Raw genomic sequence first — 16,629 nt, forward strand, 5'->3', positions numbered from 1 at the left:
CCTCCATAACCACCACCACTATCGTAGTCACCACCACAAAACTATATTCGTCCGGGGTTGGTTTGGATTGGACTAAGGTCTCATTAAAGTGAAAACAGATTTTCATATCCTTTGGCAGAATCAACACTAGAAGAATAGTTTTCAATAAAAAATAGGATTGCTAAATTTCAAGTTCTCCATGTTGATCATCCATTTTCACATAAAAATAACGATTTTTCCACTAGCCGAAAAATTCACCAGCGATACTATCGGACTGTCAGGTCAGACAAGATTATCGTACTCATCAACGGATTTTTCAAATCTCGCATCCCTCTCCTCCAATCTATTGTTGCCGCGTACTCGACCTCTCCGATAGTATCCTCCATTCTTGTTCTTCGATGGTGATAATTTCACATAGAAATTTCAATTTGGCAGAGAGATTTGGGATTTCTTGGTATGGAGGAAAGTTTGGGTCTTTTATTAGGGTTTGGGTTAAGAAGGAGAGAGAAGAAATTTCAATTTGGTAGTCATTCTTGCTACTAAAAAAACAAGAAAGAGCTAGAGAAGATGAATGAGAGAGAGAAAGGATGAAAGAAAAAGGGAGAAGAAATGAGTGTCAAGAGGATGTGGGTTGAATGAGTTCCACAAGGAGCACTGTTTATGTATTAGAGAATACTCCTTAAATGCAGTGTGGCTAAGATTTCCAGCAAATATCAAGAGCCAAATTTTGTCCATTGTAGTGAACTAGCACTACACTTCTCCAAAAAGTTGTCTTAAGTGCTTGACATTAGTACTAAGAGCATGCACAATGAATATTGTATCAAGTGATTCAAGGTACACTTTATGGTGAAATGTAGTGCTAGTTGCTCACAATAGACAATATTTGACACTCCAAAACATGTAGAAATTTAACCAACACTTCGTATTTGGAGTGTGTCTAATTGTCTAAATGAATGAATAGTGATAAATACAACCAATCAAAGAATGTCACATGTTTTTCTCTATCTTATATTTTTCTCCTTTTATTGTTCTCCTTCTATCTTTCTCCCCTATCAAGCACTCTCTCTGCGGCTCAAGAGTCTCACCACTGTGGGTGTATAATAATCTAACACTTGATAGTGACAAATATTGAGGGATTTGGAGTGGTGACTCTTGTGGAGCATCCACAATGGATGCTACATTCAACACTTCAAATTGTACTTTATCCAAAAGTGTAGTACTAGAGAACCACAATAGGTGCAAAATGACTTTTGAAAAGAACTATGAGATTTTGGAGCCACTTCATATTTGGAGTGTTTGTTAAATGGTGAATAGTAAATAAAACGGGACCCACACGTCCAATTAATGGACCCCATTTGTCATTGAATTATCATTTATATATGATTCAAGAGAGATAAAGAGAGAAGAGGGAGGAATTTGGAGTGTTTGTAATGTTTGCCATTGTGGGACAACACTTGAGAGTTGAGAGTTTGCACAAATATTAAGAAATTTAGAGTAGAGGCTCAAGAGTCACCATTGGAGATGCTCCAAAACCTACTTTAACCATATTTGGAGTGTTATATGCCCACAGTGATAGGTTTTTGACACTCCAAAAGCTCACCAAATTTTAGACACTCCATATATGAAGTGTTGGTTAATTGGTGAATAGTTCACATGCACGACCCACATAACTACATAAAAATTTGACACATATTCTTATGTTACTCTCACTATTTCTCTTTAGTTGACACATATACCTATGGAGTGCTTAAAAATGCAACCTCATTATGGAACCCACACTTAATAATGAAAAGTATGCACAAGTTTTAATTAGGGGTGTCCATTCGCTTTTTAATCGAAACCGAAATGTCCGAATTGATTCGGTTATGATATTTTAGAATTCATAATCGAACCATATATGTTTAGATAACCAAACCGAAATAACCATATTTTTTGGATCAGATCGGTTCGGTTTTAGGTTTTTGAAGAAATGGAAGAAGTATGAATAAATTTTAAATAAAAGGAGAAAATAACCTGTGATCGACTCCTACTCCATCTAACAAAGTTTGATAAAAACTCATGATAATGATAATAAATATATTATCTCATCACAGTTAAAATGATAGTCACCATGAGTTTCAATTAATCAATCTTAATTTATAATTTGTGTAATGATTAGGTTAATTGGTATCTTAATTTATAATTTTTTATAGAGATGTAATCAGAGTTTTATAAATACTTCTTAGCCTCCCATAGTGTCTCAACTATTCCAATATGTAACATATATATATATATATATGTATTTATATATAATATAATATATATTAATACTTTTTGATTCTTCGGTTATAACCGTAATTATAACCAAAAAAATCGTAATCAAAAAAATATCCGAAAATTTATTAAAATCATAATCGTATCCGAAAACCAGATAACCACGTTTACGAGTCGGTTCTCGATTGCGGATCGGTTGTGGACACCCTTAGTTTTAATACATATGGAGTGCTCTCAAGTGTCCACTATTGTGGATGCAACCATAGCTTCTTTCATACGACTGGGATGATGGGATTGTCTAGACTTTCTAGTTGAGTTGGCTTATGTCTTTTGCACCTATTGTATGAGAGCATTCACAATGGGCTCTTGAAAATAAAAATCTGAAAAACCTAATATACCACTTTGCAGTGCTACTTCACCATAATGGGAGAAAAATGACTCGTGTGTAACTTGAAAATTTGTATACACTTGAGATATACAGTGTCTCTTCTGGACAATATTTAGACCCATAATACCAATAAAAATGAGACATGTGTGCAACAAATTCTGAAACATTTTTTTATCCTTTCATACATGTGTTTCCATCCCTCTTCCTCTTTTACGTTTTTCCATTTCCTCCATTACTATTCTCGCCTTCCAACTTCGTTCCATATGCCACGGTTGCACCCTTCCATAGTTCAAGCAGAGTCAGAAAAATCTTATCATCACTTTGTCAAGGTATGAACACAATACTTTTGTCTAATTTCCTTCATATACTTTTTACTTAATTAGATCTGAAACTACATGTGATTTGTCTTGATGTTGGTTATTCGTATTGATTTTGTCAATTTAAAGATATGTGGTTATGAGTTTGCATTGATGATGAACCCTATTTTGAGTCAAAAAATCTTATCATCACTTCGTCAAGGTATGAACACAATACTGGTGCCTAATACATACACTAGCACTGGTGAAGATCGATGCCACCATTGTTTTATTTAATAGATTGTGATCATGGTAACTAGCAAGTCAATCTGTTGATATAATGGTATTTTATAAGGATAACATCATTCTTTGCAACACATTATTCATACATGACCATAAATCCATGTCTTTAGTGATTACTTAACATAACATAATTTTATAAGTATAACAACATTCTTATCAAACGCTACATCAATAATACGAACGACTATTCTCTCCCCCTAAATTCGTCCACAGATGGTCCATTAAGTCATGCCTTAACATATCGTTAATTGACTTATCCGTAACTTGTTGCATACGTGAATGGATGTAAATTCTCAACCATTCCTCATTGTGGTGAAGCAAATTCACTAGAATACTTTTCCCACCAACTGGTTACCATGGTTCCATTCCAAGGTGTGACTAATCTTTTATTATCATGTTATGTAATATGATGCAGCATTGCATAATGTTTTTTATGGTTTATATATTCCAAAACCTTACCAGATCTTGCGTAATTGCCCATTTAGCTTGTAAAATCTCAAATGCTCTCTCGACATCCTTTCGTGCGAGCTCCCGTTTCTTTGCAAAATGCTTCTCTTTTTTGTCCAAGGATGCGTGATTGACTGGATCAATGTGGCATAGTGAGGGTAAATACAATTAGTCAGATAGTATGGAATGTGATACACCCTACCATTTACCTCGTAAGGAGTATGTGGGGTTCGACATTGAATGAACCTATCAAATAGTGGTGAGTGACTGAGCACATAAATATCATTGTATGTCCCAATCATGCCAAAGAAAGCATGTCAAATCCATAGATCCATAGACACAACAACCTCCAGAATCAATGTGGGTCTGCCAGTGTGGCAGACGAACTGACCATGCCAAGCAATTGGACAATTATGCCACCTCTAATGCATGCAATCAAGAGAACTGATCATTTCAAAAAAAAACCACGAGCCTTATTTTCAGCTAATAGTCGAGCAAGGTCCCTCACGTTAGGGGCTCGTAGGTACTGTTCAGAGTATATGCTAATGATGGATTCACAAAATGAACGGATTGTATTTGTCGCAGTCATTTGTGCAATCATAAGAGCATCATCTTCTCGATTGATAAGACTACCATAAACAAGAAATCGTAATATAACTGTCATCTTCTGTATTGATGAGAAACTAGGACTCCTTCCCACACAATCATATTTCAATATGAAATATGGTTGACTCTCTTCTAAGTCACGTCGGATCTTATGAAACAACTCTCTCCGCATTCAAAACCTGTGACGAAACATGCGTGCTGGGAAGATACAATCAGGTGCAAAATATTTCTTTATCAGATCGTCGTGTGCTTTTGCACGATTCCAATTAATGAATGTACTCTTGGAGACTCGAGCTCCTCCAATTCTTCAACAACATGTTGTACCATGTCTATCTCTTCTAATTATTGCTACTGTATGTTGAGATATTGCTCCATGAAATGCATTTCTGGGGGCCGAATGCTCGGACTAAACATTGGATGCGAAGTCGGATTGCAACGTTTACAAGTTTTGATGAATGTGTGGTACCTTTGGACTCAAAACCAAATCATGTAATTATGTTGGGAAGCGAAGAAATTACATGTAGCCCCAAGAAACATGAACCTCAAAACCGAAACCCATACACACCACCAACCCCAATCAACAACCCCAAAGCGGCAAAATCCAAGCATCACATAAATGAAATGTACAGTAATCTCACGGCAGAGAGATGTAAAAATTCTTTATCAATTTAAAAAGAAATCGTGTAATCAAGAAGATAGTTTCACTGAACATAAACGCAATGTACAACAAGCAATGGTGCAAATTGTTCATTCAATCTTACAAAAGAATAAATGTGATTATTAAAGCAACTACACTTAGCATAAATGAGGTGGTTGGTTGAATATTGCAATTGTAAATTGAGAGAGACTAAAATATAAAGGAGAGGGAAATGTAGTTAAAATGGTAGTTGTGTTTGAAGTACTTGTAATTGTGTACAATTGTAGGATGACATCTTGAGAATTTGGTGACGCACATATACCAAGGGAAAATTGAGAACTTGCAAGTGTAGCACCATTGGAGTTGCTCTGAATATCCCTTATACCAATCCAAAAAAATAGAAAAAAAAATTACATTCACCCAGAGCTTTATCGAAATTTATAAAAAATGGGACAAAAAAAAAAACAGTACAATGAGTAGGCAGTGATCTCAAACATCTTTGTTCTACTGCTATTTGAAAACAATCACTTTAGGTATTTCAGTGATCAAGTGTGACCAAACAAGTTTTTGTAGCCCCTACAAGTATATGAGAAATGATGTTTCAAGATATTACTTCTCCGTCGTCCCAGGTCGGAAGATAGTGTCAGAGGGAAGAACCAGTTCCAGTTGTGCACAAACCATCTACTTGTAAATCCACTCATTCGCACGTCCTCCGGACTCATCCATGTCTATGAATATGCTTACTGCCTACAACAAATGGTCAGAACAATGAATGTTTACACCAATTTATCGGGACAAAAATCAATGCGAAAATACTCAAATAGATCCATTCTCTCTTTTCTATTGTGCAGGTATGTCTATGTATAACATTCATTCCCTCACAATCTTGTGCCAGCCTTGGGTTTATTCTTATGTCCTGTTCTGATACCAATGTTCTTAAGAAGTCATATATGAATCAAAGCAAAGGCTTTTTAACCTTGGACACATCCTTGCCAACACAAATATATTTCTGAAAATTTTCAAGAATCTAGTAAGACCTAATCCTCCCCAATTTGTTCATGATTTTTTTAAATAGAAAAGGAAGAGAAGTCTTTCTCCTCAACTTCCTCTTGTTCCCCTCTCTCTCTCTCTCTCTCTCTCTCTCTAGTGGCTAATAAAAAGAACGTGAAATCCTTGACAGAAAGCAAAATCATGTCATGCTATGAATAAGCTATAATTACCTTCCCTATACGAGGTCGCTCTTTCAACTTTGCTAGGCTATTTCGAATATGTGAGACAGCTCCCCAACATTTCAATGTGTTTGCCACATCATCGAGCCTCAGTAGATATTCTTCTTCAGTTAGGGGAAATGATCTCTAAACAATGAACAAGTATCAAATGGAGATTGTTTGTGAGAAGTTTGGATACATCGTAAGGAACACAATAGCTATAGTTGCAGAAAATTCTTCGTGATTGGGAAAAAATATTAAATTCATGAGAATGTTCAACACCATCCAAAAGGTGAGAATAGAAATGTTCTGACAATGAAACTGTGCGATCGGAAGAAAAAGGATAATAAAAAAATCAAAAGAAAATAAGAAAGACCATGTAAACGACCCACTTCAAAGTCATTTCATAATCCTCATTGATGACCATACATACTCTTCAGTCTTCAAAGGACAATACGTCCTGTTTGGGTTTTTTTTATCCCTTTTCAAAATATGGCAAGGAAATCCACAGTTTCTTTAAGCTCTTAAGCAATATATTACAGACTCCAGAAAAGATGGGTTCAAAGCATTTTGTGAGATGACCTATTATGATTTTAAAACAAAACGGTAGATTGCTACAATATACCATAAATCTCAGAAGTGCCTTAAGACTTTCCAAATCAGTTCTCTGATACCAATCAAATCAATCCCCTAGCTAAATATTGAAAAAGAAAATGTTATTTGTAGTTTTCACAAAACGAACATTTGGGGAGTTGTTCAAGCTGATTTGTCGAAACAATAGAGCATGCAATTGTTGTTTTTGTTTGTGAATGGGATGTTTAAACAAACCATGACTTTTACAAACATTGACTTAATCACAATGACTGCTCTGTTAAACACCTGTATTACACCTGACTAAACCTATAATTGAAAAGGCAATAAAGAGGAAATGTAGTATTTGTTAACCCATGCTATGTCATGACAACTCCACTCACCAAGTACAAGTCAAAAGTGATAAAGTAAAAAAACATAACAACGAGTCATAATAATTCAAACCAAATAAAAAGTGCACAAAAAACTGACTCCTGTTGAATGCGTTTGATTTTGAAATTTGGTGATGTCACAAATATAATAATGGCATCAGGAGACTTATCAGCAACCATCCAATATGAAGCACAAAATCTGCTTACCTGTTCCCTGTACTTCCACATGACATTCAAGGCAAGGAGATTTCTTCCCATGAACTCCTACAATAAGGTATCAAAACTAGCATGTAAATGGCAGAAGAACAAAGGAAAATTACAGTTTGGATCAGAACATTAAAGAGTATGGCAATCTTTTGCAATAGGCAAGTGTACATACATTGCTCATTTGTCAAAAGACATCCTAAAGAAATGCATGTCAAAAGGCCCTAAGACAATGTAAAGCCACTGCCATGATGTAGAACCTAAAAACTCAAATCAAGTAACTATGAAAACAACAAACCAATATTCACACGTAAAACCTTAAGGTATACTCTCTTTTAAGGCTCAAATGAGGGGAGAGTCTTATTAAACTGACTGCTTGTCAGCTTCATAGTCACAAAGTAGCAATTCTTACACATAATATCAAAGGCAGAGATGTGACCCAGTGGTAAGAGTTGCAAGGGTGGAACCTAAAGGTCACAGTTCCTGTAATCAGCCTCTCCACATATTATGTGAGGATAAGGTTGCGTACATCTTGTATGTCCCTGACCCTGCCCACTATGGGAACCTCATGCACGAGTATTGTTTACCTTTACCAATGGACTTAATCATTATCAAACTTTTGTGAAACAAACAGAAAATGATTTAATAGCCAATAACAAACAATCCTTACTCATATCTAAGAAATGAACTCTTCACCTAAGCATCGACAAAGGGTAAGCACCACAATAATGCTTTTAACACAAGTTTCTATATAATGATTACCAATACCTTCTTTATAAGTTGAACGTCATAAGACCTCCCATATTTTTTGCGAATTAGAGTTGCAAGGTCTATTCCGCTAAAGGTGGAATCATCTGACCCAACAATTCTTTCAAGATTCTGTCTTAGCATTTCACTGTTTGCCTGAAAAGAAAGTAAATGAAGACTGATCACTCATAAAACTGGAGAAAGCTTTTCACTGCAAAGAAGAAAGACAACCACTTAAAGGAACGCCTAACAGCTACTTGAAATGGTGTCCACCCATAGCATATATAAGATGATTTGTGAACCAGGAAAGAAATTTTGAAAGTTATCAGATGGCTCTTCTATTAGTTATTCTGGAAGAAACACATATATCCAGATGATCCCACAGTGCTTCATTAAACTAATGAAATTTTAACTTACATCTTTATCTTCATTTTTGGAAGAATTATTTGCTTCAATCCCATCATCTGGCTCATCATTGTCTGGGCCATCATCCACTGAACTGGAGAAGACAGGCCTACTCTTCCTAGAACTCAGATGATGTCTACTAGAAATGCATTGACCATTGGAAAATATCAATCTCCCACTGGGAAAAAATGAACCAAAACAAGGAACCATTTTGAATCTTCCTTTCAGAAGATGCTCCTGAATTCCAAGGGACACATTATATTGACTGCTTGATGCAATGCTCATTGTACCCTGTAAAATAATACTGTTACACCATTAGTAAGAGCTATCACGTTAGCCACAGATCATTTATCTTCTTTCATTTTCCCTAAGGACGCTACGCATAACTGATGATATTGCTGATCCTGACCTAACTTGCATTAAGATAAAATACGTTGTTCTCAGGAAAGACTTTTCATTATACAGAACCCAACATGTTTAGAAACCCTTTCAACTGACTAGGATGTAAGTACTGTCTAGCCCATATTAGTTGAGCTGAGGAAATCTTCAACATTATACACTGAAGAATCTGAAACAATTTTAGAAGTGCAAGATTAGTAGAACTTCCCATCTCATCAGATATTACCCAAAATTTATAAGTTCCAATGCAACATCACAATCTTTTTTCGTAGGTAGTCTTTCGATTATGTTACGTAAAATTACATTTGTAGTAGAAAAGGATTCGATTTGTTGTTGGGGAAAACCAAAGATGAAGCCAACTAGACTTGAACTCAAATGGGTGCTAATTATCTGCACTAATTGGCTTTCTCCCAAATTGAAAAGCAGAAATATCAAGCTTAAGCCAGCTCATTCTACGCAAAAATTAACCTGGTTTTTTTGTGTGACTAAGGGAAGATTTAAACACAATAATATATCATGCCAAAATTAAGAGTTTCCAAATGCTAGCAGTTTGGTTCAAACATATGGCATCTGTATCCAACAGGTAATCAGAACACAAAAGGAATAAAAATTAAGGAAAGGTAAAACAACAGAAAGAACCTGGCGGCTGAAGAGTGGAGCAGAAAATCCAAACTGTAAGTTGGTTTGAGGAAGAAAAGAACTTCTTCTGGTGACATTTATTTAGTCATTTTTTCTTAATTTTGCAATCGGATAGGACTACGAAGGGAAGGGAGGGCAAGGCATAAACGGCATTCATGTGAAATGAGTGGGCGATTAGAAATTAGAATAATGAAGAAGCGGTTTGTGTGGTGTTGCGTAGTCTTAACAGAAAACACAATCACAACCAGCCACGTACGCCAGTGACCAAACCGAAGAAATTATTATTCAGGGACTTAATTGAAATTAATTGTCTCTTTTGGGGACCGAAATTATAATTTCTCCTTTATTTTATTGATCACTCCATTGGTTTGCAGCATTTTGTTGTCTAACAAGTTTCCTCAATTTTATGGTATCAATCAATAAGTTGCCGTTAGGATGAGGCCTTCTCGTCAAGAAAATTTCACTGCTTTATTTAGGATAAGACCCATTTTTAATATATGAACAACCATTACTTTTACCACTTCAATGCTTATTATATCTTTTGGAGAGCAACAATTAATCACATATTCCTTAAGATCAATCTTTCATTCCTCAAAACCAGAAGAAGAGATCCATCATCTCCTCAGCAAATTCATTCTGTCACAGAGAAGCTTTTTTCTGTCACAGAGAAGTTGAAGAAAAAGGACAGTGAATGTTGGCCGCCCCTAGTTAGGGACACAAGTCATGCCCTATCATGGTGAAGAGATTTAATTCAAAAATCACATACAAACAAAAGGGAATTTACAAAAGGTTGTACAAGAACGAACAGATTAAAGTAAGGAAACTCTTGAAACTTACTATTGCAGTGGAAGTTAGGCTGAATCAAAGAATTCCAATTCAGTTCAATGTACCCTTGGCACACTCATCATATCTATCCCCTTGAAAGCTATCATGGCTAGTTGTCAATACTAGAATCTTCAACTACGAAAACTTGTATAGATTATGCTCAATAACCTAGCCCTGATATCAATTCAATTGACACGGGATGAAAGCGTGGCAAGACTAAATATCGTTCTAGAGCACAATTACCACAGGGAAAAAAAAAATCCTTACTCCTTGCACTAATTCAGCAAGCAACCGACAACATATCAAATTTTATAGACATTGAAAAGAGACAAGATTTCACAAGGACAACAAGAGACAAGATTGGCCATGACATATAAAGGCATATCAATAAGAGCAGAACCACCCCACTGCACTGAAAAGAGACGAGATTTCACAAGGACAACAATCACAAATCTCTTAGACATTACCAGAGGTATAAACACAATAAGGAAGCAAATGAGGCAGATTGGCCATGAGCCCATGACATACAAAGGCTTATGAGCTAAACAATAGTACACACATCAACCTAAAGGGTCATTGTTAGATTTCAAACTAAAAGTGCCTAACCTTGTAATGCACATCACATCAATAAGAGCTAAACCCACCCCACTGCACTGAAAAGAGGCGAGATTTCACAAGGACAACAATAAAAAATTTCATTGACATTACCAGAGATATAACACAAGAAGGAAGCAAATGAGGCATAATCAAACATAGGAGAAAATAATCAACGAAAAGCAAAATAAAAGTTACTAGATCACCAAGATACATTTTACTGACGTAACTGAACATGTCATAATTATTGAAAACATACTCCCAAAACAAAGCAATCCTACTCGCACATTATGCACCACAGAACACTTCCAACAGGTTATAAAATATACCTCATCTTGAGAAGAAACAAATGGGTCTAAGAAACTAAAAGCCTGAAGATGTGTTTCTTTGTTTTCCCAAATGAAGAAAACTTGGAGATATGTTCAACTTGGGGTAAAAAGAGAAGTTAATACACATCACAACGAAAGATTTTTACCTTATCGCCAGTGCACTGAGCAAGCACGCTTTTGACGGAAATAATCGGACTTTGTTTATGAGACTTAATCGGACTTAGGATAGCAGCAATTTAGAAATAAATGGTTGATTATGCAACGAAGGAAAGATTTAGCAAAGTCATTCTACACATTGAATACTTGCATCTCATAAGCAAAACCAACCCAAATTGCTTAAATGTAATTTTGTAATTTTCATCAACAAAAATCATACGTTTTCTGTAGCATATCTATCTCAGTTCATCATCAGCCATATTTCAAAGCAGCAAAAAGATCAAAAGAGAAGGTAAATGATCAGCTGAGAACTCACAAAAAGCCGGATTATAGTACATAAGCGAAATGGTCATTCAGCAGAAGCTAGAAGGATTAAAAAAAAAAAAAAAAACAGAAGGCTGAACAACAATTAAGAGAAGCAAAAAGGCATGTCCAGGGAACAGGTAATAGCATATAAAGACCAAATTGATGTGACAAACAAACAACACAAATTCACAACCAAAGAAGTCAATTTTATTGTTCCAACTTCCGCTCCAACACTCACAGCGCGAAGGTGTTGTACTTTTCTGTTTGTACAACAGAAACAAATGAGAGTAGAACCCATACATGACTATATCAGCGACATTTACACAGCAAGGAACCAACTGAAGCAGAATCAAACATAAACTAAAACAACCAGCAAAAGTAAAATGCAGCATCGATGTTAATATTTGGAAAAGGTAAAAGCATAGCGCAACAAGGATGTTCATATGTGGCCATCGGAAATTACATAAAAGTTTGGTATTATAACCATCTTTAACATAGCAGTAATTGCAGAAATACGTAATCACAAATATAAACAGAGATCATCAAACCCTCTAATTCCCAGAAACAGCTTCTTTGGGTGCAGCATCCGCCGGAGCAGCTGGAACTTTAACATAGCCCATCTTTTTAGGATTGTAGAGATCATCATCATCTGAGCTGTCCGAATCCAGAATCCTATGCTCACCGCGGTGGAACATGAGACACCATATCAAGTACATGGTTGCCGAGGTGAGAGCGCCACAGGCTACACCGAGAAGGAGGGAGAACACCACGTTCAGGATATCCTTGCTAGGTTTGCGGAGAGAGCTGTAACCAAAAGATCCAAACGAGTGCTCAATTTCACGCTTCTCAACATCCGCAGGAAACTGAGGGACGTCGGAAACGAATCTGGTGGGGAAAACGACGATCTCCTCAAAATAAGCAGCGGGTTTGCGGTGAATCTCGACGAGCTGGTCGGAGATCGTGAGGAAATGCGGGAGATTAGGGTTTCGTGCGGGGATGGTGGTGGTGAAAGCGATGAAGAAGGTCTTGCAGCCTGGCCTAGCAGTAGCCGACCCGAGGACAGAGAATGCGACAATCACGAACAGAGCGAAGAGGGTCGAGGGTCGGAGGAGAAGCTTGGGAGTCAAAGCCATTGCCGTTTCTCTCGACGAAAACCTAGCCAGACAGAGACGGTGAAATTTGGATTTCGTTTTGGTGTGGAATTATCCAAGTGGTCACATATAACGTATCGTACAATGCGATGCGGTACAGTTGGCACGAGTGTGAGACATAGTGCGTGCAAATATAAATTATTATTTAGTATATATATTTATATTAAATAAATTATTTAAAATTATGTTTAAAATATTAGCCTCCACTTTGTAAAATACTCCATATAATATTATTATTAGTAAATATATTCACATTAAATGAATTACTTAGATATATGTTTAAAATATTATCATCTACTTTGTAAAATATAAAATACTATTATTTAGTGAATGTATTCACATTAAATAGATATTTAGAAATATGTTTAAAATATTATTGGAAACTTGATATGTGTTTTAGTTTGAGTAACAAAAATATTCTATGAGATAAAAATAATAAAACACATAATATGTAAGTTTATATATAGGTAAATTGTAAATTGATATAAGGTTGCCCCAAAGAATTTGGGAATCCTAAGTACAATATAAGAACTTGGGAATCCTAAGTCAAAGAACTTCGGTCACTTCCGACCAAGATTTGTATACCAAACATAGCGTAAGAGTATACAACCAATAGCTATTTGAACTTAGTATTCATTTTATACAGCTTATTATTTTCAAATTCAATTTTTAGTTTATAAGTTACTGTGAAATAAGGTATTTTGTCAAACTTATAATTGTCGTTTAAGGACAAAGTTTATTTTGTTTGTATTTTTTTAGTTTCTATTATGATGAAAACCTTGCCAGACAGAGACGTCAGTGAAATTTGGATTTCGTTTTGGTGTGGAACTATCCAAGTGGCCACATATATAATGTAACATATCGTACAATGTGATGCGATACAATGGACAGAATTAGTGAGACACGGTGCATAAAAAGATGCAATTATTTCAAATTTGTAACATCGGGTTTTCAAATTCGATGAATTCGATCCATCAAAGCAAACCCGAGCTGGGCCCAATTTAACATTATTTTGGCCCAAGATTAACTTCTGGCGCTATGTTTGGTTGTCCATGAGGATAAGAGCGAAAACGGGAATAAGTAGATGAATGGGAATTAGTGTGGGAATAGGAACATAATTCTTTGAATTCTTATGTTTGGTTGACCAAGAAATTCATATGGGAATATGAGTGAGAATAATGGTTAAAAGATTGTGTTACCTTCTACTTTCTAAAATATAAAATATGGTTGTTTAGTAAATATATCCAATTAAATAAACTATGTAGAAATATGTATACATTACTTTGTAAAATATAAATAATATTATTTAGTAAAGATATTCAGATTAAATAAACTATTTAAAATCATGTTTAAAATATGAAACTCCACTTTGTAAAATATAAAATACTATTATTTAATTTCACGGTAAGTAAAATATTTAGATATATGTTTAAAATATTACCCTATACTTTGTAAAATATAATATAATATTATTTAGTAAATGTATTCACATTAAATAAATACTTAAAATATTGTTAGAAATTCGATATGTGTTTTATTTTGAGTAATGAAAATAATCTACGGGTAAAATAATAATAAATACATATTATATGTAAGTTTAGATATGGGTAAATTCTAAATTGCTTAAGGTTAATTCCTCCAAGTAATTTGGGATTCCTAAGTCAAAGAGCATTCTATCATAGAGGAATCCAAGTGATTCTAAGAGCATTATACCCTAGACGAACATAACTGGATACATTATGATTACAAGAAAATCCCAAAGTGAAAAGTAATATAGCAGAGTAGAACATTCTTGTCATCAGGCTGCTAAACTCCTCACGTACTTCATTATTAAAAGTTTTCTCTAAAAGAGAAGGATCTTCGCCTTTTAGCTCCAAGATCCCTCAATGTCTCCATACTTGTATTGAAACCAGAATTAAAAGTTGCAAATGGCATTCCCTACTCTCTTATGTATTGAGAACTTGAAAGTGGGACATTGATGTGCACCCATTACTTTGGCTTTGGTATTGTTTTGAATCATTTGAGGATCCGTTCTACCTAAATAGTTCATATTTATAATTTTAGGTATGAGGGTGTGAATCGAAGAAAAGGGAATAAAAACTGTCAGAATTCACTTCAGAGCCAAAGCCCAATCAATCGGAGTTGGTTCTTGATAGATCGGAGTATGTTGATCAAAGCTTAAATGAAGTTTGAGAAGAACTCTGATCGATCAGAGTTGTTTCCCAATTGATCGGATTTTGCCCAAATAGGGAATATCAGTCGCGTAACTTCATGAAAAAGCTCCCAAATCCAAGTAGGTCTAGTTCAAAATGACATCAATTTGTTAGACAAATGGCACAAGGATTTTAGGGGTATAAAAGAGGAGAAAATAGGGTTTTATGGGATCTTTTTGAGCTAGGGTTCATTCTCTACCTTGAAGGCAACCATTGGAGCTTGGAGAAGAAGAGGTTCTTAATGGGGTTTCTTATACTCCTCTTTTATCCTTGCTATTATGGTTTTCTTTTATTGTATTGTTATGTCTTTGAACTCCATTAGTGGCTAGATACTTTTGATAGGGTCCTAATGTAACCTAACTTTAATGATTCAATGAACTTGATTTTCTTATCTCTTTTTTGTTGATTGTCTATCTTTTTTGTTGATTGTCTATGACTATGCTTGATTTTTTTGGGTGTTTGGCTATCATCCAATTGATTTGTTGTCTTTGTTGAGACCAGAAGGAGATATCTAGGATTTGCTTCTCACCATAGGTTGCATGAACCATAGGAATATAGGAGCATGATATATGTAATCACTACATGGTTAATTCACAAAACTTAATGGGTCTTTGTCTCTTGAATCTGAATATTAGGAATAACAGGGGTTAGGGATAAATGCACATTTGGTGTAACTAGGAATGGAACATCGAAGAGGGTAGGGATACCAATTGTCAACAAGAGGTAGTAGTTTAGGGGTTAAGGAGACAATGGAGTTCAATTGGATAAGGGACGGTGAAATAAGATACCCTAGTGGTTTTATTTCTTGATTTCATATTTGTGTTACAACAATGCTAGGTAGCCCAAAATATAGGAGCCCAAATCTAGGTGGCATGGTGACTGGACTGATGACTAGGCTAATGAGAGAGAAAATTTTAAAATTTTCAAACAAATACCCACACTCTTACATCTCCCCTACACTCTCACGTTTTTTCTCTTCCCCTCTTTTTCTCTCTCCTCTTCTCTCTCCTTTTCTCTCTCTCTTTTCTTCCTCTTTGCCTGAACCCAAGGTCTACCGTCAGGCCACCGATCTGAGACATCGACCCATCAAACTAAAGCGTCGGAGCTTTATGACTCAACCTCAGCCTTCGTTTATCGCCAGTAGCCACCTATTTCACCAGAATCTGAGTTTGAAGTCACGGCAAAACGAAACTTTCCAAGCTCGATTTGACCACCATAGGCCACCTCTTCGTGAATCACCACCACCGTTGGACTCATCTTGTTGAGCTCTACAGGTTTTAGTCATTGGACGGCCGAAATAGTCACTAGAATAGTTATTCCATTGATTTTGTATGTTGTTCCATTACTTTTTTTGAGACATCTGGTTATTCCATTGATTTCTTATGTTGTTCCATTGAGTCATCCCAATGATTTTATTGTAAGAAATATAGTTATTAAACAAAAACTTTATATCAATGGATTTGGGCTATTCCATTGATTTTATTTGTGGATTTGGACTATTCCATTGATTTTATTAGTGGATTTCGATTATTCGATTAATTTTTATCAATCAATCTACCTGAGATTAAAAAGAATTCTGAAC

General features: G+C 35.5%; 2 protein-coding genes across 3 annotated transcripts; both read right to left on the reverse strand.

Moving 5' to 3' along the window:
- Window positions 1–5,235: 5,235 nt before the first annotated feature.
- LOC119999006 lies at window positions 5,236–9,798 on the reverse strand. Of its 2 annotated transcripts, none has more exons than XM_038846495.1 (6): window positions 9,474–9,798; window positions 8,448–8,726; window positions 8,052–8,186; window positions 7,287–7,343; window positions 6,130–6,264; window positions 5,236–5,652 (listed from the first exon to the last, which is right to left on the reverse strand). In XM_038846495.1, exons 2-6 carry the CDS (start codon window positions 8,718–8,720, stop codon window positions 5,650–5,652), a joined length of 603 nt encoding a protein of 200 aa, XP_038702423.1. In that variant the 5' UTR covers window positions 8,721–8,726; window positions 9,474–9,798; the 3' UTR covers window positions 5,236–5,649. The 2 variants fall into 2 exon arrangements, with proteins under 2 accessions (XP_038702423.1, XP_038702422.1); XM_038846494.1 differs by having other exon boundaries at window positions 5,236–5,656; window positions 9,474–9,788.
- A 2,260-nt stretch (window positions 9,799–12,058) lies between these two features.
- Window positions 12,059–12,883, reverse strand: LOC119999007. The gene has a single exon (XM_038846496.1). The coding sequence runs from the start codon at window positions 12,814–12,816 to the stop codon at window positions 12,235–12,237; it is 582 nt and encodes a 193-aa protein (XP_038702424.1). The 5' UTR covers window positions 12,817–12,883; the 3' UTR covers window positions 12,059–12,234.
- Between the last annotated feature and the right edge of the window lie 3,746 nt (window positions 12,884–16,629).

This window comes from Tripterygium wilfordii, chromosome 5 (assembly GCF_013401445.1).
Source record: "Tripterygium wilfordii isolate XIE 37 chromosome 5, ASM1340144v1, whole genome shotgun sequence".
NCBI lineage: Eukaryota > Viridiplantae > Streptophyta > Magnoliopsida > Celastrales > Celastraceae > Tripterygium > Tripterygium wilfordii.